Genomic DNA, 26,206 nt, shown 5'->3' on the forward strand with positions numbered 1-26,206 from the left:
TAATAGGAGTACTAAGGTAAAAATGTAATTTATAAAATCATTTTTTTCAGTAAAATCCAATTCCTAACAATGTCTGTGTTTATACTTTATATGTATACATTATAATTTTTAATTAATGGACAAAAAATAGCGTACTTTATTACGAAAGAAAAATGTTCAGTAACTGAACACATTTTCGTAAACATGAGTTAAATATATAGGTATAATTAAGTACATATAATAATAGGTCTTTTTTTATCTTAAAATTTTTATTTATCTTAAAAAAACTATAATTCTGGTGATATCAATCATTCATAGAGCCGGACATACATATTCTGTTATATAATAATATATCATTCATTGTGAGCGGTATTAAGCCAATGACCGCTACGTAGTTGTAGTATGCCCATAATAATTAAGGATTTACCTCAAACTTTAACTTGAAATAACTTTTGCATTTTGCATTTAAAAAGCAGCACCTTTCAGATTTACAATCGAAAAATATGCCGGTATTTAGCCTTTTTTGTCCAGTGATTAAAAACTGTGTATATTAATTTTGTTGCGTTGAATATTTTGAAACACACGCACATTATAGTCCTACGAATATTATTAGTATTTTTATTTTATTATGTATTAATATATTAATCAATTATGATCTATCTAAATTCTAATATATAAATCATCAAATTAATCGCCATTTAGTATAAGACACTTAAGTAAGAGAAAAAATAGTTACTAAGGTTTATCTTTAATCTGTAATCTTTCGAAACAGTAAACTAACTACATCAAAATGTATAAGCATTATTACGGTCTATTTATTTAATCAATAATTATATAATTAAAAAAAATACGATCGTGTATTATTTTATATCCAACCCTTATATCATCTATCCCACATACGAACATTACATTTTAGGTTAGTTGTTTTAAACTAGCTGTTCGTCCCCGCTCTGCTCGGGCAAAAAACCAACGTAGCCTCTAGATTATTTTCTATTCTGAATTTAAATATGCTTCCTACATTATAGTCCCTATGTTTTGTGTTGACTCAATTGCTTACAATACTACGAAGGGATTTAGGCAAGGGAAATGTTATAAATATATTTGTACCTCGTAATTGATATTTCCAGTAGTTTCTAAGAAAAAAGTGCCTCTTGACATGGTTTCTTGAAGGCGGTTAATGTGGGTAGTAATTAATAAGTATATAACGCTTTACGTAGGTAGGTCATCTTACCTCTGTGTCTTACCTCAAGGTTTGTGAGCTTTCGTAGCGCCTCTATTTCTAAAACGAGTGTCAAGATACCTACGTACATTTCTTTCATAATTGCTTGTATGTAATCTAAATAGTAGCTACACGTTTTTAAAACCTCGACATCGTGAAAAATATAAGTACAATACATTATTATAATCTACTATATAAATATAAGTCGGGTTTTCCTTCCTGACGCTGTAACTCCAGAACGCACGAACCGATTTCCACGGTTTTGCATTCGTTGGAAAGGTCTCAGGATCCGTGAGGTTTATAGAAAAGAAAAGGTGTCTCTGGTGGCAAAACGGAGTTCGCCGGGATTGCTAGTTTATACATAAAAAAATTAACAAAAGGTCAAATATGTATATAAGTACCCTTGATGCAAGATCAAGTATTAAAACATAATATGTATCGGTTTGTGGGCTTATGGTGCACAGAAAAACTTGAATGAGTTTATGATTGCATCAATGTAAATTATATCATCTAAGAATTAATATTATGTTAAATAAATAAATAAATAAATAAAATAAATAATGATACCAGCCTACCAGGTAGAGCCTATTATTAACTTGACTATTCAATCTATTACATATAATAAATCTGTAGAAGGGTCAATTCTGTACATTAAAAATATTGAAAAAATAAATAGCAGGGGGTGTTACTGGATCGATACCAAACCCAAATATGTGATTAAAAAAATTTTTGTCTGTCTGTCTGTCTGTCTGTATGTGAAGACATCACGTGAAAACTAACGGTTCGATTTCGATGAAACTTGGTATAATTATACCTTATTATCCTGGGCGTAAAATAGGATACTTTTTATCCTGAAAAAATACGAAGAAAAAAAAAATCTTATTTTTTCAGTTTTATCCATAGACGTTGTTCTGTAGAACAGCGAACACACGTTGGGTATTATTATTTATTATAGGCCTAGCCGTATTTGAGTCCAATAGATATTTATAAGATGTTATTGTCAGAGTTACTCAAAATGGAGAAATAAACCATCCACGCGAAGACCGACATCCGCGCGGACGGAGTCGCGGGCGGAAGCTAGTTTTAAATTAAAGCTTCTCGATCGCTAAGAATAGCATGATACATAATATCATGAATTACATATTACGTACTTATCGCGTGATAGCTTAATCCACGTAAAATGTTTTAATTTTCTAAAAAAAAATGAAGGCTTTCTATGTCCGTATTAAAATTTTCCGATTTCGGAAAATTTTTTGCTTTGCCTTAGCCTTAGTCTTAACTAGGTAGAATACTTAGACTTTGGCATATATAAATACGTAAGAATGTGTGGATGTACCACCTCTCTTTCACGCGAAAACCACTAAACAGATTTTAATGATACCTACTTGGCAATGATATATGTAGCTTACGAGAATAACGCTTAAGCCACAGAAATACTACTAGCTGTTGCTCGCGGATTCGAGCTTTAATAATAAATTGGAAAGCTTTCTTATGTTTATTTGTAGATACTATAAATAAGCTCGGAATACTCGAATTGTTAAAATTAATACAGCATCAAATGGTCCATCTTGAATATAGAGCTATTGAATGTAGAGCTTTTACGATCAATATAAGTAATTATAATAAATTTATTTTTCACCATTTATACTGAGCACATACTAGTGCATGTTTTACCTGAATTCCGAAAACATTAGAAAAACCTACAGCAAATTGTGTACTTTTTCAATTTACATAATTGATTAAAAAAATAATTTTGATGCACACGGAATATTTAAGAGAAAACATTAATTAATAAAGATGAAGTAGATGTCGCAATTTAATTCAATATATTAAAATAATGCGCATTTCGAATCGTTCATGCGTATCAAATTAAGGTAAATAAATCCAGGCTCACCCCGCTTCAAGGGATGAAACCGCAGTACTGTGGCGAGAGCCTCGTAGCGCGGGTGGATGACCGAACGCGCTTTTCGTAACATAATAACAAAGAAATATATTGCTAATATCCAATTAGTGTGTCATTTGATTGAGTACTTGTATATGATAAAAGTACTGAGTAATGATAAAGGTTGGTGACATTCCTTTGTGTCGTCAAGTATGGTTGGATTATTAGATTATAGTGCTCTTTGTGTACCTGGATACTTGCGGGTGCATGATATACTAAAGGCTTTAATATAGGCTCATAAATATTAATAAGAATCGATTCGTGAATTTTAAATGATTTTTCTATTTTAATTACAAGCGTGCGGATATACAGTTTCTTTGTTTGTAATTGAGTGTTTTTATAAATTTGAGTTTAGTATGTACATGTAGTACATTAAATATTCAAATACATTTATATATGTACAGTACATATATAAATGTACTTGAATATTTAATTTTCCAAGTTATAAAATAAAACATAAACAGATATTAAAAACAAATCAATGGAACAAATTGATGTTTTGGTAATCCAATACATACTTTAAAATAACATATTTACAATTAAAAATTTTACAATTAAAGTAAATTAAAGAGCTATGATTTAAAGTGTTTTTTTTTTTAAATATATCCGCTATAGGCTGTAGTTACTTAAGAACCAGTACGTAATTTTCTCGATTTTATAAGAAATATATGAAAATTTTTAGACTAAATAAGGAAGATTTAAATCCACTATGTTGCTGCTGATGATCATATCGTTTATCCCCCTTGTAAGGGGTGCGCCGGGACCCTGCGAGCGCGCCCCGCCGCACGCACAGCCCGCGGACGCACATTATAAACTGGGGGTAGCTGGAGACCCCGATTTATATCTACCGGGTGAACTTTACTCAGGTAATACTTTGTTTTCAGTTTTGTTTATATTTCAACTAGCCGCTCCTGCCTCCTACTACTAATTGTACATCACTTAGGATAAATGTATAATTAAACCGTGATTTACAAAATCTGTTAAAGTTTAAATGAAAATAAAGTTTAACGGGTTTATAAATTAATTATTGAAAGTCAGATAAAAAATTGAAAAATACGCACAAATCCACAAAAAATGAGTGAAGTAAATAAAAAAGCTGTTTGCGACGCTACGGTAGCGCAAATTGGATGACCACTCGATATTAGGGTCAAGATTTCTACACCGTTTTTTAGCCTCGGAAAAAAGGTACCACGATGACTGCGCGACTTTTAAATCCCGTTCATTTAACTTACGCATTCTGGTTTTTATGCATAATATAATCAATGAATGTTAATTCTCAGACGTTGTAGTAGGTATACGAAAAACTGGATTAATTTTCTTCATTGCGAGACATGTAGACTCTCGTGCTAATGGGGTTTGGGTTTCACACCATTTTTCACTAGCCGATTCGAATCGAACATAGGACATTTAGATTGTAGCGAGCTTACCACTTTACCTGCGGTCATTCGTATGTTTGAAACCTAATTCAAGCTAAAAGTGCGGTTTAGTGAATTTCAACAATTTGTATTCTGTTAACTTTGTACAGGGATAGTTTCAATGTATGGAAATTAATTTCCTAGTATGCCTCAACTACATATATTGAATACGTAGGTAATGCAATTTGAATAGAGTGTTCTGTATAACCTAGTATGTCCTATATCTGGGAGAGCTCTGAGTGCGGTTACGGATAACGCAATTATCGGCAGACATCTCGACACATATATATAAATCATATAATACTAGTATAGTATTATAATATTATCTGTTGATATAGGCACCTATGACGTACAATAGCTATCCTCGCACCCCTTTGAACTTTATGCTCATCCATTTGAAGTACTGAATTGAGAATTCATAATTCTATCACTGGAACCAGCTTTTTAACTGAGCTTAAAATCAATAAGTTTATCAAAATTGTAGTTTTCTAGAAGTAAAAGAATATTTAAAATTGATCTGATATTTTTAAAACTGAAAGAACGAAACAACTACACGTGAAATTCCTTGAAATGGACAAAATAGTATACAAAGTAATAACAATGGTAGTTTTTTTTTTCAGTATCATTACAAGGTGTTGATGGTGGCCAAGGGCCCACACCGTTTATAGGCTTTATCATTTGGGCGGAATTGGATCATGGTTTTAATTCAAGTGCCAACACTACTAATATTACCATAAGCAATGAGTCTCCAGGTATATTTCAGGCTTATGATGCCCAAACAAAACCACATGAATCCTGCATGCCCGCGGTGGATAATGCAACTGCACACCCTAAAACTGAAATACAGGTATACATAAGGATGAGCTATTAGTTAAAAATTGTCAGAAGTATGGTTGACGATATATTTTTTCCACTAAGTAAATCTAGTAAATATTGCTCCGCGTTTCTATCAGTACCTACATTTTCCACCGAATTTTTTTTGGAAAAAATCTTTCGCTCTGAAATATTTAAGCATTTTTAATGGTAGAGTTTATAATAAACTTTTCTTTCAGGTGATATGGAATGCGCCGTCCGGTTCAATTCAAACATGCGTGCGTCTATGCGCACGTGCGTTCCACCCCGATACGGGCGCGGTTTCGTCACTTGTGCGTAAGTTATGCCCGGCTCCTGTTTTACCCACAACACCTGATAGGCAGCCTCCTATAGTGGAGCCCTGCTGCGCGTGTGATGAAGCTAAGTATGAGGTGAGTTGAAGATGTATTTGGATTTTATTTATTATACATTTAATTAACTAGATATAGAGATTATACTCGTGTTCAATCAATCACAAGAATGGACTATGAAGATGGTATCTATTGTGTTTTAATTGTATCTACTTTTTAATTCCATGTTAGTCGTATAGAAAATTATTATACACCTCGATGTGCGCAAAAGGTTGGTACTTGGTAATATTATATTGCAAAATAATCAGAATATATTTTTTTATTATGGTACAAATTAAATGACAATCTGCAAGTACATTCTTATTTTTTTTTCAAGTGCAGTCTGCAATTATTAACAATTTCCATTAGGTAACCTTCGAAGGTCTATGGTCCCGTAACACGCATCCAAAGGAATTTCCACCGGAATCAGCTAGAGCTCATTTCGGAGATGTGATTGGTGCATCTCATACCGCGCAGTTCAGGGTGTGGCAGGAGGGTCGGGTGGCCACCGCTGGGTTGAGGAGATTGGCTGATGATGGGACCACCACGACATTGGAAAAAGAGCTGAAATCGGAGGTATGTTTCGTGTGTCATTCGTAAGTACGAAAAGAAAATAAAATAGCATAATAACTCATATGGAATCTCGTGATATTATATAATAGTTTGCCTTTTAATTCTGTTTGTACAGAGCGATCACATACGCACTATAATCAAAGCTCGCGGCATATCCTGGCAGCAAGTGGCCGGCACTGGTATACCCAGTACCTTTGCAGTGTTCCGAGTAGACGCTAAACACCATCTGGTGTCATTAGCCTCTAAACTAGCTCCATCACCTGACTGGATTGTTGGCGTGTCTGCGCTGGAGTTATGTAACTTGAACTGCACTTGGAGACGATCTGCAGTTTTGCCGCTATACCCTTATGATGCGGGGACGGATAGTGGAATTAGTTATACAGTACGTGATTATAACATAATATTTTAGTTTATTTACCGTATCTATCATGTGGGAGAAAAATAGTAGTCATGTTTTATTAAAATTGTAGAGCCTAAACATTGCAAATTAAAATCATAGGTATCTATACTAAATAACTCCATTATACATTAACATACTTTATATATTACAATCAACAAACATAATAAATTTTCTCAATCATAATCAGTCCAGACGTAGTCCAACCTTACCACCGGCGCCGGTTCGCGCTCTACGCCCGGAGTGGCCGCGCGATGTTCGCTCGCCTTTCTACAGCTCTACGGGCGAGATGCGGCCATTTGCACGGCTTCGCCTTAATAGACTGCGCTTGTATGAAAAGTCTTGTGATGTTACAGGTGTGTGTAGGTTTTGGTGGAAAATAAAAGTTACGTGGAATTTGATTATGATTTTTAATGATTTATGTGTAAATGAGCGCGTAACGAATGTTTATAGAGTGCTTTTAAATGTTTAAAATTCATTTAAGAATATTTCTAATGAAAATAGAGCAAAAATAACAGAACAAGTCATCACGTATGTTAACATTATTATGAAATATAAGGTTAGGTTAACATCCCAACTAGCATTTTGAAAATCACTTTAGATTATATTACCTTTTCTATAAAGGTTCAGAATCAGGTAGCGAGAAAACTCCCGAAGGAGTGATTCGTACTGGCGGGGGCTCTTGCGCCACTCATGCGTGGGGCCCCTGGGGCCCGTGCAGCGTCACGTGCGGGGAGGGACATGCGGCCCGCCAGCGGCACTATCTGTGGCCCGCGAGGGCGAAGGCTGACGCTTGTAGGACTCCGCTCACGGACTATAGACGCTGCCAAGGTCCGAGGTTGCATTGCAGGTGATTTTCGCCTAATAGAATAATATTATAAAGGTAATGTTATGGAAATCAAAATTGCATTTTAAATGTGATCTGAAGGAAGCTCCTAGCCTTTTACAAGAAAGCACCACATGCCTGTTTTAAATAAAATTTAAATTAAAAACAAACACAGAGTACAATCGGAATACGAGCCGGATCCCGCGGAGTCCACGGGCCCGTGCGCGGTATCCCCCTGGTCGGAGTGGTCGCCGTGCGCGGGGTGCGGGGTGCGCGCCCGAACGCGCCACTACATTGCACCACGCGCGCTCAAGCGCTGCAACGTGGGCTTTCGAGCGAGGATCGTGCTGAGCCAAGCTATGCCTTGTGAAGCTGGCCCGTGCTTCAAGTACATAGCTTTATGTTTAGATGTTAGAAATAAACACTTTTTCAACACGATTTCCGCTTAAATACTATACTTAAATATTTTTTTTTTAATTGCTCATTAGAAGATACTATATAGATTTTAGTGTGGGAAAATGAATTTTGTTCAAATGTTTGTCAAAGATATATTTTACTTAATATTTTTATTGGATTATGTTTAAATACGGTTATTTAAATTTTCATTTATTTAATATACAGGCCTCCGGGACAATTTGCAAATGCATCTAACTACGATTGGTTCTTCGTGGTAAGTTAAAACGTTATCTCTCTTCTTTATTTATTGGAAAAACTTGTACACAAATATATTCGTTACAACTTAAGTTTTATTATAATCGATCTTGAGCTTACATATTATAGACGTTTAATTATTTGTTTTACCGTTACTTAGGATAACCCACGCGGAGAGTGCGCGGTAACACCATGGGGAGCGTGGTCACCATGTTCCGCGAAGTGCGGGCGAGGTCGCAGGATCCGGACAAGGATGTACATTTCGAAGGATCCAAGGGTTCAGAAACTGTTAACAAGGCGGTTGCTTAGCGACTGGAACCAGCGGTTCGCGGAGTTCCAAAACTTGGTAAAGTTGGTTATTTTGGTGCTATTCTAGAAATGTCTTTAAATTTCATACAATTTCAATTTCAAAATAAATATTGGCTTTGACTAATGGGTGTCCCGGAGACTTTCTCAATATAAATTGCATTCTTATTTTTTTCCTATAATATATTTTAAAACATAATTGATCAATGATCATACATGAATATAAAACTTAGAAACAACTTCCAATTGAAAGCAAATCAAGGAAATATATATAATATTCAATTGACCTATTCTATAGACATTCCCAGCTGAGAACATAACGAGCGACAATCCGAATGTAGACCTTCTAGTCCAGGAGCATCTAGACAGATGTCAGTTCACGTTGACTCAGCAAGAGGCTCTGTGCGATGGGGACGACAGCTCTTGTGATGGTGGAATACCATTTGGTAAGTGTCGAAGCTGTTAACTTACTTAATGACAGATTGTTTCTGAATTTTCCGTATTTTTCTTGTTTTTTTTTTCGGGTTTATAGCACAGTAATTAAATGTCGTAATTGGTGCTCGAACGAAGTTTTTGAACTATTTTATTTCGTGTAACAGCTGAAGTACATATATTTTTTTACAGTCATTATGAAGACTTAAATTAATTTTGCGTTTTACTTGATAAGGATTCAAGGACTTAAACGTTTAATAATATATTATGTATACTGAGCCGCTTACTGCTTTCATATGATTTTTTATGAATTCAATTTATAACTTGATTTTCCATAAGTAACTAATCAGTAGAAAATTCTTACCATATTCTTATCACCAGAAATATGCAAGCTACCTATATCAGTGGGTCCTTGCCGAAGCTACGAGGAGCGTTGGTTCTACGACTCCAAGCGCGGGATTTGCGAGCCCTTCGGGTATACAGGGTGTGGCGGCAACTCTAATAACTTCCGCGACAGACAGACGTGTGAAAAAGCATGTGTTGGACGAAATGATACGGGCACTGGTAATTAATTTATGTGTTTTTATTGTTTTAAGGATAGGTCAGCTTATGTTCTAAATCTTGGACAATAAGGTGAGAAAAACATTTCAGTATTAAGACGATGAAGTGTAGGGTCTGGACTTCATATTTTTCCCTTATTTTTTGGTTATTTTATAGTAAAGTGACTGTTTTCGGGAAAATAGACTGAATGCATATATTTTTCATATTCGTAACAGAGCTGGTTATTTTGTAGTAATCCCACCCGTAGTAGAGGCGAGCACTAAAAAGCTAAAAGCGACACCACCTGCGGTCGATAATGAAGTACTACAGAACGACGCGCCACCGGTTGGTGAGTTACAAACATATTATGTACATAAAATCATGATTTTATAGGTTAGAATGTAGAAATCAAATAATGAATAAAAAGTCGTTTGATAGAATTTCTTTAAAACAACAGGGACAAAGATATATTGATTGAATTTGCATGTTCAAATAAGGTTGTCATCATCAGTAAATTTCAAATGAAACTCTGCTTCCTGAAGTTATATGTTTGTTCATATTTGATTTGTTAGTGAATAAAAAGAATGCAAGGTTTAATAGTTAAATGTTTGTGTATATTGATGGTGGCCAGAAGACGTGAACTGCGAGATGGGTCCGTGGCTCGGCTGGTCCGAGTGTTTCGGAGAATGCGATGTTGCAGTTAAACTTAACTTCAGGCTCGTTCAGGTTTGTTGTGTTTTATTATTTGTTAATGGTTTTTTATTTAATTTTATAGCTTTTAAAGTAATTTATAACTAATTAATATTACCAACTAGATATTAATATTCGCAAGGCGTCGCACTTCCAAGTTGCAACGGTGAGGCCAAGGATATATTCCCATTTGTGAATTTTGATGGCTATTGCGATTGACTTTAATATTGTAATATGTACATGATATCGACTACAAGTTTTCACGTAACGTCGTCAATGACCTTCAAATACTTAAAATTAGCACTAGCTTTCCGCCCGCAGTTTTGCTTGCGTGTTATTGTGAGGAAGCCGTTCTCCATACACATATATATAAATGTACTGCTTCAAGTTTTGTATAGATACTACGGTGCTAAAAATAGCCTTATGCTAAAGCATTAGACTATTTTCGATAAATCGAAGCTTAATAAAAAAATTCATGCCAAATGTTTGTGACGCTACAGACAGACAGACATATAATATATCAATAATTATGTTATTACTGCAATTGAAACGTGGACTATTTTGTGCATTTTATTGATTATAAGCAAATGGTTTTGTTTATTCTGCAGAACAATAAAAATTTGTAACGACCTTTTTAGTTATAAAGGAAACGATAAGGTTAGAAAGAAATAGATTTTATATTTAACACAAGGTTTTGGAACCGACGCAATTGTTAAATATAAAAGATTTCGTTCAATAACATAGTTTGATACAGATGACAGTAAAAATAAAAATATACCTATAGCTCAGTTAATAATTTGCAATACCTATCTATAACATTTTTATCAGACGCTGAAATTCATCATTCATAATTTGAAAAATTTTAACAATTTAGAAAAAAGTAGTTTTTGTCTTCGTTCGTAGAAGTAAACTTTTTTCGTAGAAATAACCTGAAATTAGTTTTAAATAGTTTACTTTTTCAGCCAGTAACACGTTTTAAACAATTTATCGTATTATCGGTATCGTATATATTTCCATGTCTGTATATCTATTACTGTTCTTTTTTTTACAGCGTCCCGCCTCCGGCTTAGGAAACCCTTGTCAGAAAGTAGTGAAAAGCCGTATTTGTAAACTGAGACACTGTAAACATAGTAACGTCTCAGATACCTTAAACGTTGAAGATAATAATAATTTTGAATAGTATGTAATTCATTCAATGTACTTGCAAATGTACCTACGTTTTGTTTAGGAATCCAGTAATAGTGCGTTGTATCATTTTTAAGATAATTCTTTGTTTACACAAAGCAAAGTAATAAATGTTTTATGAAATTGTTGTTTTATTTGTTCTTCTTCTGTTTTTAATGTAAAATAAAACAATGGTCGTATTATTTAACATTTTATTTGTTATAATTTATTAATAATCAACAAAAGTTTGTACGTAACTTATTCTTATTCTACATAGTTGTCAACTTAGCTTTTAATTCGGCACTCGGTCAACTTATTAATCCTAGCGTTTCCTATAATACTGTCTAGGAACATCACAGTCGCTTCAATTTTTCTTCTCATCATCAAACTATTCTATTATGGTATAGGTTACTTTTTAACAAAAACAAACTTATAAAATATTTATTAATTTATAGTAACATTACAATAACTTTATACACATTATCCTTATAATAATCGTATTACATTATAGAGGTTTTTCTATTTTTGTAAAATTTCCCTGGTCTGGTGATAAAAGGAAATCCCAAGAACTTACCCTAAACAAACATTACAGATAAACTTGTGCAATTTCTTAGTATTTATAAATTTAACATTTGTCGTTACTGATTTTTTACAAAAAAGCGCCAGACGTACATTTATCTGTCAGTACACAACAACAGACTAATATTATTTCGCTTAAAATAAGGTTCACATTCTATGTGTAACCGGCAAGATTAAAAAGTATCGAACAGAGGAACACATTATTTGAGCAATAACAATAATATAAAAACCTACCCCAAAAAGCATAACACATTTGGGTCGAGAGACAATATTGCAATGAACGCTTTATACAATGTTTAATCAGCGATCCATACTGCCTTCATTATCTCTAGTAATATGAAAGGCCATTGTAAAGTTGATTTAACAATGAGTTCATTTATGTGATCACACAATGGATCATTTCTTCGCATTCAATTAAATGTTTCAATGACATGCACCTAAGAACATAATATGTCATTTGAGTGCTTCCTGAGTTTCTATACTTACTTTCTTTTATGAGTACAAAGCATGTCAATTTACTACCTATTTTGTACATTCGATAAACTTGTTAGAAATGCAAGCCGGTCGGTAAGAAAAGTGGAAACAAATATATTACTATTTATAGAATGTCTTTGCGCAATAGTCGTATGGTTTCTTTGGTTGTACTATTGATACGTTTTATGTTATAATAAATCTTAATTTATTTATTTATATACAAATACGCATTTTTAATGCTTATTCAAAAATATAGATACCCTGTTTACAAAGTGTTTTGTAAAGAGCTTAAATATTTTGTATCTTTGTCTTTACTAATCATAGTCGACCTAAAATTAAAATATTGGTATATGGTTTATGCCACTTCTTAAATTGAGTATTGCAAAACTCCAATCAAAATTTAACAAAGTACATATATTCCTGCAATATTTTTCATTAATAAATGTAGATCAGCTACGGAAGATGGACCTCTTATATTAAAGTAATTAACACCAAAAAATCTCGAATAAAGATTTTACCATTAACTAAATGTTAGATACATGTATTGCGGCAAAACGTACGGATATTCCCATACTGTGCAGTATTTTAACAACTATTTTCAATACACAGTATAACAGCCTGGTTCATAGATAACAATTGCTATTGTAAGCAATAATTGAGTTAAATGCGAGTAATGGATGGTTTCCGCGGCGCGGCGCAGCACCTCGGCGCGCAGCACTCTTTCGCGCAAGGGCACGGACAAGACGCGTTCGCTAGTTCTACTAGGAGCTTCTTTTCTTCTACTGAACCTATGAGAAAATGGTTATACTTAGATTAACGAGAACAACAGTAGGAGCTTCTTTTGTGAAAATATATAAAAATAAAAAAGACGTGTGGCACTCGGGGACTGCCGCGGTAAAGCTATTGCATGCTATGCCTTCAAGCCACACCTCTGTGCCCGTCGGAGTGGGGAGCGTGAGGTTTTTTCGTTACGCAATTCTGGATTCGGTCCCCGCGCTCAAAGCCCGCGATAGAAGCTATGCAATAGCTAAAAAACTCATAGTCAAGTTATAACTTAAACAACCGTTTACACTAACCGTTTTAACTAACCAGTTTACGAACGACGACGAATAACGAATTTTTAACTTTTTTTATAATAGTTAAAAATTCGTTTCGTGTAAAAGTTGTTTGATAATTCAATATCTTTTACTCAAAGCTTTCCTGTTACTCCAAGCTCTCATAGATAAAGATATGATCGATCATCGATGCATTCAAGGAAATTGCTATGTTGAGAGTATTACTCTACGCCGGAGTCCCACATGTGTTGCGGTTTGTTACGCACTTCCTGAGTTATAAAATATAGATTAGGTAATCGTAACAATATGCCTGTAGCTTAGAAAACTGTAACCATATTATATACTTATACGTGAGTTATAAGGGGACTATATTTGTTTTCTTATGTTAAAAGGTTAAGATAGTCTATGTATTAATAATGATAGACAATGTAAAAATAATGTGTGATTGAATATTTACCAGTGATGGCCGCAAGCGTGAACTCTGGCTGCAGGGTCACGAGACCGATGCCGTGACGTTTAAACACGTCACAGACTAGACTAGAACTCTTCAGGAAATCCTGTTAGAATATTAAAAATTGTCAATCACTTATGTGGAAAATGGAACACGTAAGTGATAGTTTTAGAATTGCTATTATTTTACCTTTTACCTATTTATTTCAGTGATACGATCTTAATAAAAAATCCATTCTTATCAAATTATAGGTATTTAATAATTTATCAATGCAGGAGATTTAATAAATTTTTTATATCGGTACCTACTTACAGTTTTTTCGCGATTCACACTAATTTTAGTAACCGGACTAGTTGATCATCTGGCTAATAGTAATCTGCACTATAATATCCGACGGATCGAATTAGTTTTTGCGAGGATTAAAAATCCGGCATAATAGTCATAATATTATTGGTCTAAAAGGAGAAAATTTACAAATTAGCTTTTACGAGAGAGATTAAAAAGTAAAAACATAGTATAATAGTAACAATATACTGGTAATAGTATAAATATATAGCTAAAGTAAAATATTTTGAAGGAACTAGAACTACACCATACCTCTTCAGTATTATACGAAACATGCGCAGTAGCAACCAGCTGGTCCCGATGCAGCTGCCACACATGCAGTTCATGTATAGCCAGTACTCCTGGCACCTGGAGGGCCGCTGTTCGCAGATCACACGCCCCCAGGCCTTCGGGGACTGTCTGCAGCAGTACCAGCCCAGCGGAACGCACTGGGAGAAACATATTTAATTAAAATCGAATTGCCCGCACAAGCCAAGACCGCACTTATCATAATTATTTTTTAAGAGTAGGTAATAGAGCAGCGCTTCACTACAATCTCGACTGCTGCGAAAACGAAGGTGTCATATTTTATATACAATAGAACCTTACTGGTGAATGATTATCTTTGAAATACAATTTAAAATAGTACCTACAATCATGTTTGTAGTAGGAACTGATCACAGTTCTAGTATAAATTCCGCACAGCGAAATACTCTAGTATGCAATGGCTCTTTTATTTTATCAGATACTTCATTGCAATTTATTCGGTAGTTTTAATATTGGTGATAGTAAATGTTATAAATTAAAATTATCCTTGACTTAGTTGTTGAGTCTTTTCAACCAAAACTTATATTTTTTTTAGTTATATTGAAGTCTATTCCGCACTAATTCACGCATTTTTCTGCTCCTAAACTTTGGTATTCTTATCGATAAGCAATTATTTTTAGCCAATAGAGTAGATAATATATCAATCGAGTAGATATAATATAAATATTCAATTACTTATATTATTTATTTATATTTATAGCGTTTAAAGTTTAAAGATTCTTATTATTACGAAACTAGAAGTGGTCAGATCATTTTTAATGTTACACTTTGTTGTGACATCTTTTTGTTACAAGTTATAAATAGACCGAGACGATTACTGACCATTCAACAGACGATTAGTCTCTTATTATTTTATACAACATAAAAACGTTATTAATCTCCGTTGCAATGAATCAAATAAATACAAAAAAATATACAGCCCAAAGTAATAACCTGCTGGGATATAAATCACTGTCTGTTAACCGTAAATAAAAAGATGAAGATATTTTTCAAAATAAAAGTATACGCAGCTTATCGGTAATGTCAATGAACCCTCAGAAAATATTTATCCACTCTAACAATGCATTAAAAAACTATGCATAGAAAATAAGTGGGTACGCAGGAATGTTGCATTTGACCTACATATTTATATGACGTTATCTATTTCTATAAAAAAACGAATCTGCCAAAGTTGGTACATATATATTTTTTTTAATGAATTAATTTATTAACATCAATGTTATATTTCATCTATCTTTTATTTTTGTGATGCAGAACTAGCGGTACGTTCCTCATACATGATACATTATTTTTTAAATATAAACTAATATTATAAAGCTGAAGAGTTTGTTTGAACGCGCTAACCTCAGGAACTACTACTGGCCCGATTTGAAAAATTATTTTGGTGTTAGATAGCCCATTTATCGGGGAAGGACTATACATATCATCACCCTAAGACCATCAGGAGTGGAGCAATGCGGGTGAAACCGCGGAGCACAGCTAGTTATACAGAAAAACTTGATAAAAATACTGTCCCGTACAAACTGGTTACGCTTTGCTGGTGCACAATGACATCATTTTAATTAAACGAAGACATTTGTTACATACACACATGTAAGAACATTACATTACAACTATATTATCAACTAGAGGTCCGCCCGCGGCTTCGCAAACCCGCATAGTTACCGCAAGGAAAACCCGCATAGTTACCGTTCCCGTAGGATTTCCGGGATAAAACCTATCCTATGTGTTAATCCAAGTTACCCTCTATATGTGTGCTAAATTTCATTGTAATCGGTTCAGTAGTTTTTACGTGAAAGAGTAACAAACATCCATACATCCATACCATCCATACATCCATACATCCTTACAAACTTTCGCCTTTATAATATACTAGCGGTCCGCCCCGGCTTCGCCCGTGGTACATATTTACGTTTTCTCTACATAAGAACCATCCTCGTACTTCAAGGAATATAATAAAAAAAGAATTATCGAAATCGGTTCAGCCGTTCTCGAGTTATGCGCTTACCAACACATTTTGCGATTCATTTTTATATATAAGAGAAGATTAGATATATTAGATTTCAACCTTTTCCACGATATAAGTTTTTCCAGTAAAATTATTAGATAATGGTTAAATGTAGGAGGGTTTACACAATAGAAAGTCAGAAAAAATATGTTGCATAACAATTATAGGTATACCCACATCCGTCGTGAATACAATATGAGTATTTAATAATATGCAAACTTTGAACTAGGAATAATAGTTGTAAAACAAGTGTACGGTCTACTAATATTAATATAAATACACATAACAGCAGTTGTTGCAAAAAAATTAAGAAAAGGCAAAGATCTCATCATGATCGGGATTCCCCGTATCTATCGCTCTATCGTTGTATAAAAATGATAACCAAACTTGTCATGCTTTTTAATACTTACTGAAAGGATAGTTAAAAATAACAAGCAGAATGGCTGCGCACGCAGATAGGCCTGGATCAGCTATTCCTGCGGCACTTGCTTCCCATTCCAATGTTAAACCAGCTCCCATCACGAATAAACTGCCTGTACAAAAAACTTATTATAAAGTAAAAGATTTGGATAAATTATTACAATACATTTCAATATTAATAGGATCTGAAGTTGAAGAATTTAGTCTGGATAAGTAACTACATAGACTAGCTTTATTTATCAGAAGATTGTTATTCAATTCAGAAAAAGATAGAAGTTTTACAATGTTAAAGATAATTTATCGTAATATATTATGTATTTTATTTTCGAGGATATAGTTCCATAATTGTTTTTGTATCTACCTAAATCTAATAAGCGTAGTTAATTTTAATTATCTTGAATGTAATGCTTTACCATAACGGCTCTGCATCTAGAATTAGTATTTCATATTATTGTGAATTAAACGTAGCGTATAAATATTTGTATTTAGCTACGTTTATTATGCATGCATAGAATTTTACAATTAAAATGAGTGAACCATGTGGAATAAATTTAGCTGATAGGTATTCATTATTTTGTAAGAAACAGAAGTGTTTATTTTTAGTATCAAGTATCAACTAATTTCGGATGACATTTCATTTTAAATAATAAATTAGCTTATTATCTCAGAGCAATAAACTCTGAGCTTAGTTATTATATAGTTCAATAGATTTAATAACTCGTTAATATTATTTTAAAGTTAGAAGTAAGGCTATCATTACAGTTAAGTAAAGTATATTTTGCAATTTAGAATATAACCATTTATACTATGATAGCTTACTGGCAATATCAATAGGAGCATGAGCAAGGACTGGTTCCCTTGAACCTGACTTCAGAACGACTCCACCACCTTCCGTGACGCTTAATCTTCGACTGTAACTCAGTTCACGACCTGTGATAAAAAATAGAGTTGGAAATTTATGTTTTTTATCTAATGGTATAAATAAAAGTGAAGTTATTTTAGTTGTAGTATTTTAATTTTTCAGTATAATATAGACAGTCCAATAATTTTTTCAATACTTAAATGCAGTCAGATTAATGAGATGATCGTAGAACAATTTGATAATATCATTAATATCATAGGATCGTGCTTACCTGCCAGCAACATATAATTGATGGCGTTCAATAGCAGTCCGATGACACCAGCTCCCAATATCACACGTGGGTATCTCGGTGGCTGGACATGTGAGGAATGCACTCCAAGTTGTAGTGCATTCACCACTAATGCTAGCGCGAAAGACGCGAAGAGCACGTGCACAGATAGCCTGCCGAGGACCTCGATTCGCGCCCATCCGAATGTGTTGCGTAGTCTGCCTTCACGACCCGCGCCTTCGTCGGCTCGCTCGTACTGTTTCCAAAAAGATTTTCATAAAAAATGTTGCTTGTAAAAATATTTTTTTTATATTTGTTTATTTTTTTACATACACATTCTTTGATTTGCTATTATTATTTTATTTGTGTACGTTGAACCATACGAGTATTTATATTTTAAAATTAGTCGCATTATTTTTAATTTTTTATATTATAAATAAAAGATATCATTTTTATTTTTTACCTTCAAGATATCGTAATCGAGTGTAAAATCGATTAGGGAAGATTGTTTATAATTTAATTTATTAAAAGAATTTAACAAAATCATTTATGATAATAGTCTTGTAATGATAGTTAAATAATGATAAGAATTTAATAATATAGACCCTAAAAATAAATAATCTTAACAATAATTATTTTGATAATGCTATTTGTTGTTAATTTGGTGCATTTACGAAATTTGTATTTAACTTAAGTCCAAAGATTATTATTATTTCAGTGTGCACATAATCAAATTCCTTTTAAACAATAAAAATGTTTGGCTTTCTTATATTAATGATTTATTTGATAATATCTATACCTTAACCTAATTTATAACTGTCGAAAAAGCTAAAAAAAAAATCGCGAAAAGATTTCATTTTTCGAGTTTATCAAATGTATATGTATATTCGGCAATCGGCATTATTTTTAACTGTTATTTGGCTACTCCCTGAGACTACATTCAGAGGGATCTCTGTAATGGAATTTGTTATTGTATCTATCCTATTGCCATTCTTCTATACAGCGTGTCCCCCCGTCGGTATTCTAAGCTCAATGTATAGTTTTGCATACGCTGAGTACGTAAAAAATACTTACCAAATTCCAGATGCATTTTTTTCAAATAGATTAATTCTTAAAACTCTTTGTGTACACCTCTAACAAGCCACCCGTACGTGAGCTATCGTTTAAGATTATGTTTAAATAGACAAAATGCTCACATTAGCGAAGCATTATAATATGCTGGCTTTAAGTATTTTTTACGTGATCAGTGTATGCAAAATTACAAATCCCTTCGCGCATAGTATACCGATAGCGGGACACCCTGTATACGTTTATCCATATCTCGCCGTTCACTTTATTAAAATAAATGTAGAAGAGATGGTGCTTTTTCTTTTAAATTACACACATCGTTTTATATCTTTGCCTTTCAATAGTCGTGTATTTTATATCTTACCTTATAAGCCAGTAAAGTAGTGATGAGACCAATCAGCCGACACAAGGAGTGGCAGGCGTCAACAAGCAGTGTGGGGGAATGGGTCACGTGTGCTGCAAACAGCCGGCCACTGAATCCGATCACAGCAAGCAGGAGCGCCAGCAGCGAGCGTGGAGGTGGTAGCCATTGTAACCACTCCTTCATAGCCATCTTCTGGTGGTAAAGATAATGAAACATATTTAATGTTGTCTTTGGCATTTTTATTTAGTAACAAACATAATGTATGGTTCAGTAGATAGTGATAACTAGAAATTGGGTTCTGTGCGAAAATTATGCGTTTAGGTTAAACGTTATTTTTTATAATAATTATCTTCGATTTTTTCCCAGCATCCAAAGAGTAAGAAAAAATAATTTGGAAAATCCAAAAGTGCACGCCTCATAATTTTTTTTTAATAAATATTTATTAATTATTATTTTTGTTTATTTAATAACAATTAAACCACATCGAATCAGACCCTGAAAAATGAAAGGGTTCTATTCCTGAACATACTCAAGCGTAAGAGAAAAAAAAAAACTCGATTAAATTTCGGTCGCTATCGTGTTAACAAGAAAAAGGATCCGCACATACAGACACACGGACGTCCAAGACAGAACTTTTTTAAACTGTTTTTTAACTAGTTTAAATAACAAAAATGACATCAAAAATATCATGAACGTTAAAAATAGTGTTTTTTCTTAATATGCGTGTGTAGGTATGTATTATCTTACAAGTGCAATGTATGATACATAAAGACATTTTAAGTTTGAAAAATCAGATGTTTTGCGCGAAGTGACAGTAGTACCCACCTCAACGCTTCGCTTATGAGGCGTGCAAAAGTTCCTATATCATGTTTTCTCATATAACTACATGAGAAGTTTGTTGGGCATGTCTGGGTACAGGTATTTCGTTTTATCATTATTTTCAAATTAGCTCAAGTTCAATGCATGACACATCGTTTGATGACAATAGCGTATTAGTGTGGACTTAGTGTGGACAATAATGTCTGCTAAGTATTGAGATCATGGTATTGTTCTGAAATAACACGCTAATGATAACGATTCTCGGGAGCTCGAGCGATATTCCATTGAAAAGTGTTTATTTTCTTTGACTAGCCTTAACCCGTAGTGACACTACCGTATACTTATCGACTATTTCCATGCAAAATAGCCAATCTTCGCTAGTGAAGAAGGAAGAATTACATAGACAAACTTACGGTAATTACTAAACTAATGAATAATGGAATTACAAACAAGTCTTCTGTTTATACAGCTCTATCAAATATTTATGAAATAAACAATTAATTTACGGGGCATAACGATATCATGATATTTCTCTATTATTCGAAACCTTTTGTTGTTGATCAGTTATGATTCATAGAATCCATAACACAATAAAAGAATCATAAAACTTGGAATAGTGTCATCAATTATATAATTAGTCGATTGTATAATAGAATTTCATCATTATGCCTTACACATTGTCTATGGGGAACACGGATTGCCAAATTGATCGTCCTTATATGGGTTGCCCTGACGATTGTAGAATTTATTAACGTTACGTTTTTGTGACCTAGATTTCATATTTTACATATTATATGAGTGTTTATTAATACGATTTAAGTAAGGTTTCGTTATTTAATTACAAATGAGGATTGTTGTTTCCTTTTGGACGTTGGAAGATGTTCAACCGACACGAACGCGAACGTTCCAAAAGTAGGTAGGTACCTACTACCTAAGCTATGAATTGAAATTTCCGTTCAATTCATAGCTTACTTTTTTAGATCCCAAAGTGTTCTTGAGGGAATCAAAGTATAAAATTATGAGACAGAAGATTTAACGAGTCAAACAGAGATCTAATATAATGGGTAGCCAAATCAATGTATTGTAAATTGTATGAAAAAATAGTATAATACATGAAACTCTAGCTCTAGTCTCTATACACTAAATTTAATTAAAAACATAGACCGTGTTAATCAGGTAATGAAGTTTTCTATTAGCGAACGAGATAAATAGGCGCAAAAACAAAAAGTGTGAAATTATGCTTTAGAGGGCGCCATAAATAATTAAGTGTGACGTGAGATTAGAAGTCCGCTCAATAGGATTTTAATGAAGTCTCGTATACTGTGCTCGTATATAATATTTTAAGACAGACGTATAATAAATATACTCGTAATTATAAGTATTAACAATAAAGGTGTTTGAAAACCAACGTTGTGCTTTTAATAATTTTGAATCAATAACGCATATCTGAGATGGAATTAATCTTAAATTAATATATAGTTTTGAAGCAATATTTATTTTTAACTAAAGCACTATCAATATTGGTAATAACGCATATTTTAATTTGTTGTAATTTTAAAGCATGAAATGAATTTTTATTTATAGACATTTGACTAAAAATAAAAATAAATTCTAACGTATTGGCTCTTTGGTAGAGCGAGGCGCGGATTCAAATCTCACGATCGCGGTGTAATTTTATGATTAGTTGAATTGTTTTAATAGTTACACGAGTAACATAATATTGTAGGTAGGTTATGTATTATCCATTTTTATATCAGCGTTTCATAAAATATATTAGTGCGCATTACGGAAGAGCCAGTCATGTCGTAATAGTCAATCTCCGGCAATTGAAGGCATATACGACTGTGTGTTGCTGCTTATGTGAATCATACAGATTACGGAGGTCAGTGTTAGACAAAAACTTTTTATTCTTTTCACAAAATAAAACATGATATAACTATATCGTAAACGTGGGATAATAATCAGGAACATTTATGCAACACTTTAGAATATAATATCAGAAAAGATAAGTTGGGAAGCGATAAAAAGATTCTATTGATAAATCAATATCTATATCAAAATATTGCAAATTTGCGAAACATGAGCGGGGTTTGAATAGAATGCTATTAAGGTATTTTTTTAAACCATTTATTATTATTATACCGGTCTAGGATACTTTTTTAAATACTTTTTCCGATATCGATAAATATAGTGTAAAATTAAAAAAAGGTTATTCCAAAACCATTTAACGTTTATAAATATTACCATATGAATCATTATTAATTATAATTAGTATAGCTAGCTACTAGTTATTATTCAGTGTCTTATATGTCAACAGGAGGTTTCAGGAGCAATATAAAATTAATCGATTCTCTAAAACATATTTTAAATAGCAAATATAAGTTTTTTGTTAGTTGGTTACACTTTAACAAAAACTACTAGAATCGATTTCCTTAAGAAAGCTACATTTTCGGCGAGTAGGTAACAAAAGCTTCATTTTTTTCGAATCAAATCGAGCAAAGACAGGATAAGCAGCTACTATTAGCTAGTTATGTATAGTGTTCCAAAAAGGTTTTATTCAATAGTCTTTTGGTCGAATGTACATACATTATTCATATTGTGGAGACTCTGAAGGACCTTACTGAGATGACTAGATAAGATGATAATATAGGTTACACAGTAACGTGAGGAAATCAATTGTTCTTATTGTTGTAGAATATATCATGTTATTTCTATATATTTATTGCCTATACTTTAACCGCAGTAAATTTTAAAATATCGAAAGGTACTTGGTCCATGATTAGATAAATTTTGTGGTTCTAAACTGTTGCGGTATGTTTTATGTTATCATTATTCACGCAATAATAAACGAATGTATACAAAATTCTTGTTCAAGGGTGACACAAATCCAAACTATTTTCTACATCATAAACAGTTTTTCTCGCTGTACGTAAAGTAGGTGAATTGTCGATAAATAGATTTGTCCTCATTTTATATATTTTGTTTTCTGTTTGTTTGCAGGATGTTTATATTACAAACTACCTTATAGTTAAACAAAAAAATATGTATTGTTATTAGTTGTATATCTATTTTTAATTTGTGGCCAACTCTTTTGAAATACTGACTGAGATGAACCTTGAATATATTTAAAATTTGCTTTACATTTAGCAAAAATAAACCGTGGAATAACATCTACAAATTTAAACATGGCTTATCAAAATACAGGAAGTGTCACGCCTTAGTCCAATAGTGCCTAAGGATATCTTTAATAATAATCACATAATATTTACAGCAACCGCTACTATTTATTTCTGTTATCTTCTGATATTTACACCAATGTTCAAACATGGACTACAGATATTCAGTTAAACGGTTAACAATTCTTATATATAAAAATGAATCGCAAAATGTGTTGGTAAGCGCATAACTCGAGAACGGCTGAACCGATTTCGATAATTCTTTTTTTAATATATTCCTTGAAGTACGAGGATGGTTTTTATGTAGAGAAAACGTAAATATGTACCACGGGCGAAGCCGGGGCGAACCGCTAGTTTGTAATAAAAATATTATTATTTCACTTTTATGTGTGAAACTGTGAATTTTAATGTACTTTAATCATATTGTCCTTTACCTTTATCTTGAGAATATTAACATTATCTTTATATGACTAACTTTGCAAATACCAAAATAAATCTGGTATATCTGATGTTTATTGTAAGCTAACTGATATTTATTATTCGTGTTAACTTTTAACGATTTTAACCTCCAATCGGATCTAAATTCTAATCTTATTTTAAGAAACAGGCGTTGTGACATTCCTATATGTTGATATGATAATATATTACATTCTAATAAGAAATATTTTCAGACTATTCGTGCGTTCTTATTGTATTGCTTCCCTCGAGTAAAAATAGATATGTATATGAAAAGAACAAGCCACAAAAATGATTTATTTAGTACTAATTTACCTGCTTATTCTGGGCCTGAACAAACCTTCTTTTGACAATAATAAAAAAAAAAACGAAATTTTATTAAAATGAGTTAATGTAGTTTCAGAGCTAATCTCGAATATCAGGTACATATTGTAATAACAGATTTTTAACGAAGGTAAGTAGGTGATAGGAAGGTAGTTAATATTCATAAAAATAACCTATTTGGTAATTCAGTACATATCCATAATGTTGGTAATCCATAATGTCTACGCCATGCCAGGCCAATCCATACAATCTTTCGCGTTTATGAAAAGTAGGAACTACCGAACTAGGAAATAACAGTAGGATTACTTATAATTTATATACTTTAGCTTCAAATTAGGTACATTCAGGTAAGTAAACATACCTAAGACCTTAGTGTGTTGAAAGTGACGTAGGTTATGATAATTGAACCATTTTTATCAAGAAAACGCAAAACTTATAAAAAAGAGGCCATGAGTCAATTAATGTTAAAATTATTCTGACGCGTTGACGGTTTAATTACAAATGTCATGCCTATACTGAAAATAAGTAAACAGCATACAGCTGGGTCTTAGAAATATAAGGTTAATACAGTTATTCTGCTTCGGTAGGCTCTATGTCTATGGCATACAGTCAATTCATAATAAGTGAAGTCCCGTGTCCCCTAGTGGGGTAAGGGGCAGATACATTATCCATACATCTGTTTCACTGATCGATTTTCTTTAGGGACAAGTAGGTGATCAGCCTTCTGTGTCCTGTCATACCAAGACATTTTTTTTTCTTCGTCTCCACCGGGAATCGAACCCAGGATCCCTCGGTTCTACGCTCACGCGTCAACCACTGTACCAAAGAGGCGGTCGATATCAATTGATAATATTATATTGCTTTTAATCTTCTTCTTCAATTAGGTAACTAACTAAAATGTTTCTTCAAAGACATTAAAAAAAAATTATTGCACTAATAATATTTTTTTAAACAAGCGTCGAAGTGTATAATTATTGAATATTAGAATACATTTATTCAGCCCGTCTCTACAATTTATCGGTACAAATTACCCCAGAACTGCATATATGTATAATTTTAATTTACTATCGCATAAACTTTTTTATATCGATTATACCTATTGGCTGGTTTGTTGTCATAAATCAACATCTAACGAATGTTTCGTAATAAAGAGGAAAAGAAAGTTCTAATAAGAGAGTACCTACGGTGAGTGAAATTGAAGCTAAAGAGCCGGTAACGGTTGGATGCGCACGTTGATCTTCCAAAGGCCCGTCGAGAATCGAGATAATGTTTGCGTACTATGGTATTTTGGTTAATAGTAAATTTATAGAAGCAATTGTAAACATTGAGCAGCAATAACTCGTTCTAAAAAGAACAGGTCATCGACTCGTCAGCATCCTACGCAAAACTGTAAACTATTCCTCCTAAATTAAACTAGGTATTATGTGCAAAATTGTGCACTTACCTCTACAATCGAAGGTTCCGCTTCTATTAAAACAAACAGTTTAAAGTAAAAGCAATGTTCGTCATGGCACAGTTTACTAAACACGGGTCGGCAGTCAGGCACATATCAATTGTATTGTTTATATTTTGACGTATCGTTGTTGCGGTTACGGTGCGGCCGCGACGGGGTGCTGCGCCGGCGTCGCTCACGGCACTGGCGGCTGCGCGCGGGCACTCCGCACTCCGCGTTATCGACAAGCCTCTCGACGATAAGCGAACTATCGGACTTGTTAACTTCTCTTGCAAACTTATTGCAAACAACCCGTAACGTGCAACTGATGTTTGCACCAATCTACAATGTAATGTTACAGAAACTCAGGTCAAAGCCCTGTAGGTACGAGATGTGCCAGCTGATACACGTGCTGCTTGGCAATAAATAGTCTTAAAATATCAACTTGGTGTACCTAAATGTA

The 26,206-nt window shown here is 33.3% G+C and overlaps 2 protein-coding genes across 4 annotated transcripts; one reads left to right on the forward strand and one right to left on the reverse strand.

The window, feature by feature from the left end:
* The first annotated feature begins 3,134 nt into the window (after positions 1 to 3,134).
* LOC149902448 (spondin-1-like) lies at positions 3,135 to 11,469 on the forward strand. 2 transcript variants are annotated; one of them, XR_016457527.1, is made up of 16 exons: positions 3,135 to 3,263; positions 3,823 to 4,006; positions 5,176 to 5,402; positions 5,608 to 5,799; positions 6,127 to 6,333; positions 6,446 to 6,712; positions 6,918 to 7,083; positions 7,352 to 7,577; positions 7,729 to 7,941; positions 8,175 to 8,223; positions 8,365 to 8,550; positions 8,809 to 8,956; positions 9,324 to 9,506; positions 9,736 to 9,828; positions 10,100 to 10,208; positions 11,224 to 11,273. XR_016457527.1 is itself a non-coding variant. In XM_090110173.1 (16 exons), the coding sequence occupies exons 2-16, from the start codon at positions 3,850 to 3,852 to the stop codon at positions 11,350 to 11,352; spliced, it is 2,541 nt and encodes an 846-aa protein (XP_089966299.1). In that variant the 5' UTR covers positions 3,135 to 3,263; positions 3,823 to 3,849; the 3' UTR covers positions 11,353 to 11,469. The 2 variants fall into 2 exon arrangements, 1 of the variants encoding a protein (XP_089966299.1); XM_090110173.1 differs by having other exon boundaries at positions 9,736 to 9,831; positions 10,114 to 10,208; positions 11,224 to 11,469.
* A 1,261-nt stretch (positions 11,470 to 12,730) lies between these two features.
* Positions 12,731 to 26,004, reverse strand: ZnT77C (Zinc transporter 77C). Of its 2 annotated transcripts, none has more exons than XM_090110214.1 (8): positions 25,756 to 26,004; positions 19,537 to 19,725; positions 18,108 to 18,360; positions 17,794 to 17,904; positions 16,965 to 17,087; positions 14,493 to 14,668; positions 13,902 to 14,001; positions 12,731 to 13,177 (listed from the first exon to the last, which is right to left on the reverse strand). In XM_090110214.1, the coding sequence occupies exons 2-8, from the start codon at positions 19,723 to 19,725 to the stop codon at positions 13,050 to 13,052; spliced, it is 1,080 nt and encodes a 359-aa protein (XP_089966340.1). In that variant the 5' UTR covers positions 25,756 to 26,004; the 3' UTR covers positions 12,731 to 13,049. The 2 variants fall into 2 exon arrangements, with proteins under 2 accessions (XP_089966340.1, XP_089966339.1); XM_090110213.1 differs by having other exon boundaries at positions 19,537 to 19,728; positions 25,756 to 26,002.
* Positions 26,005 to 26,206: the final 202 nt, after the last annotated feature.

This window comes from Colias eurytheme, chromosome 15 (genome assembly GCF_061535395.1).
Source record: "Colias eurytheme isolate Ceu_HAF_F1 chromosome 15, ilColEury1 Martin Lab GWU primary, whole genome shotgun sequence".
Lineage (NCBI taxonomy): Eukaryota > Metazoa > Arthropoda > Insecta > Lepidoptera > Pieridae > Colias > Colias eurytheme.

Bases quoted from the DNA above. Each gene is read 5' to 3' on its own strand.
- LOC149902448 (XM_090110173.1), top strand. From the start codon at position 3,850: ATGTTGCTGCTGATGATCATATCGTTTATCCCCCTTGTAAGGGGTGCG. The intron at 7,578-7,728 runs GTGATTTTCGCC...AAACAAACACAG, and splicing joins GGTCCGAGGTTGCATTGCAG to AGTACAATCGGAATACGAGC. The intron at 10,209-11,223 runs GTTTGTTGTGTT...TTTTTTTTACAG, and splicing joins TTAACTTCAGGCTCGTTCAG to CGTCCCGCCTCCGGCTTAGG.
- ZnT77C (XM_090110214.1), bottom strand. From the start codon at position 19,725: ATGGCTATGAAGGAGTGGTTACAATGGCTACCACCTCCACGCTCGCTG. The intron at 18,361-19,536 runs GTAAGATATAAA...TTTTGGAAACAG, and splicing joins CTACTTTACTGGCTTATAAG to TACGAGCGAGCCGACGAAGG. The intron at 17,905-18,107 runs GTAAGCACGATC...TTTTTATCACAG, and splicing joins CAATTATATGTTGCTGGCAG to GTCGTGAACTGAGTTACAGT.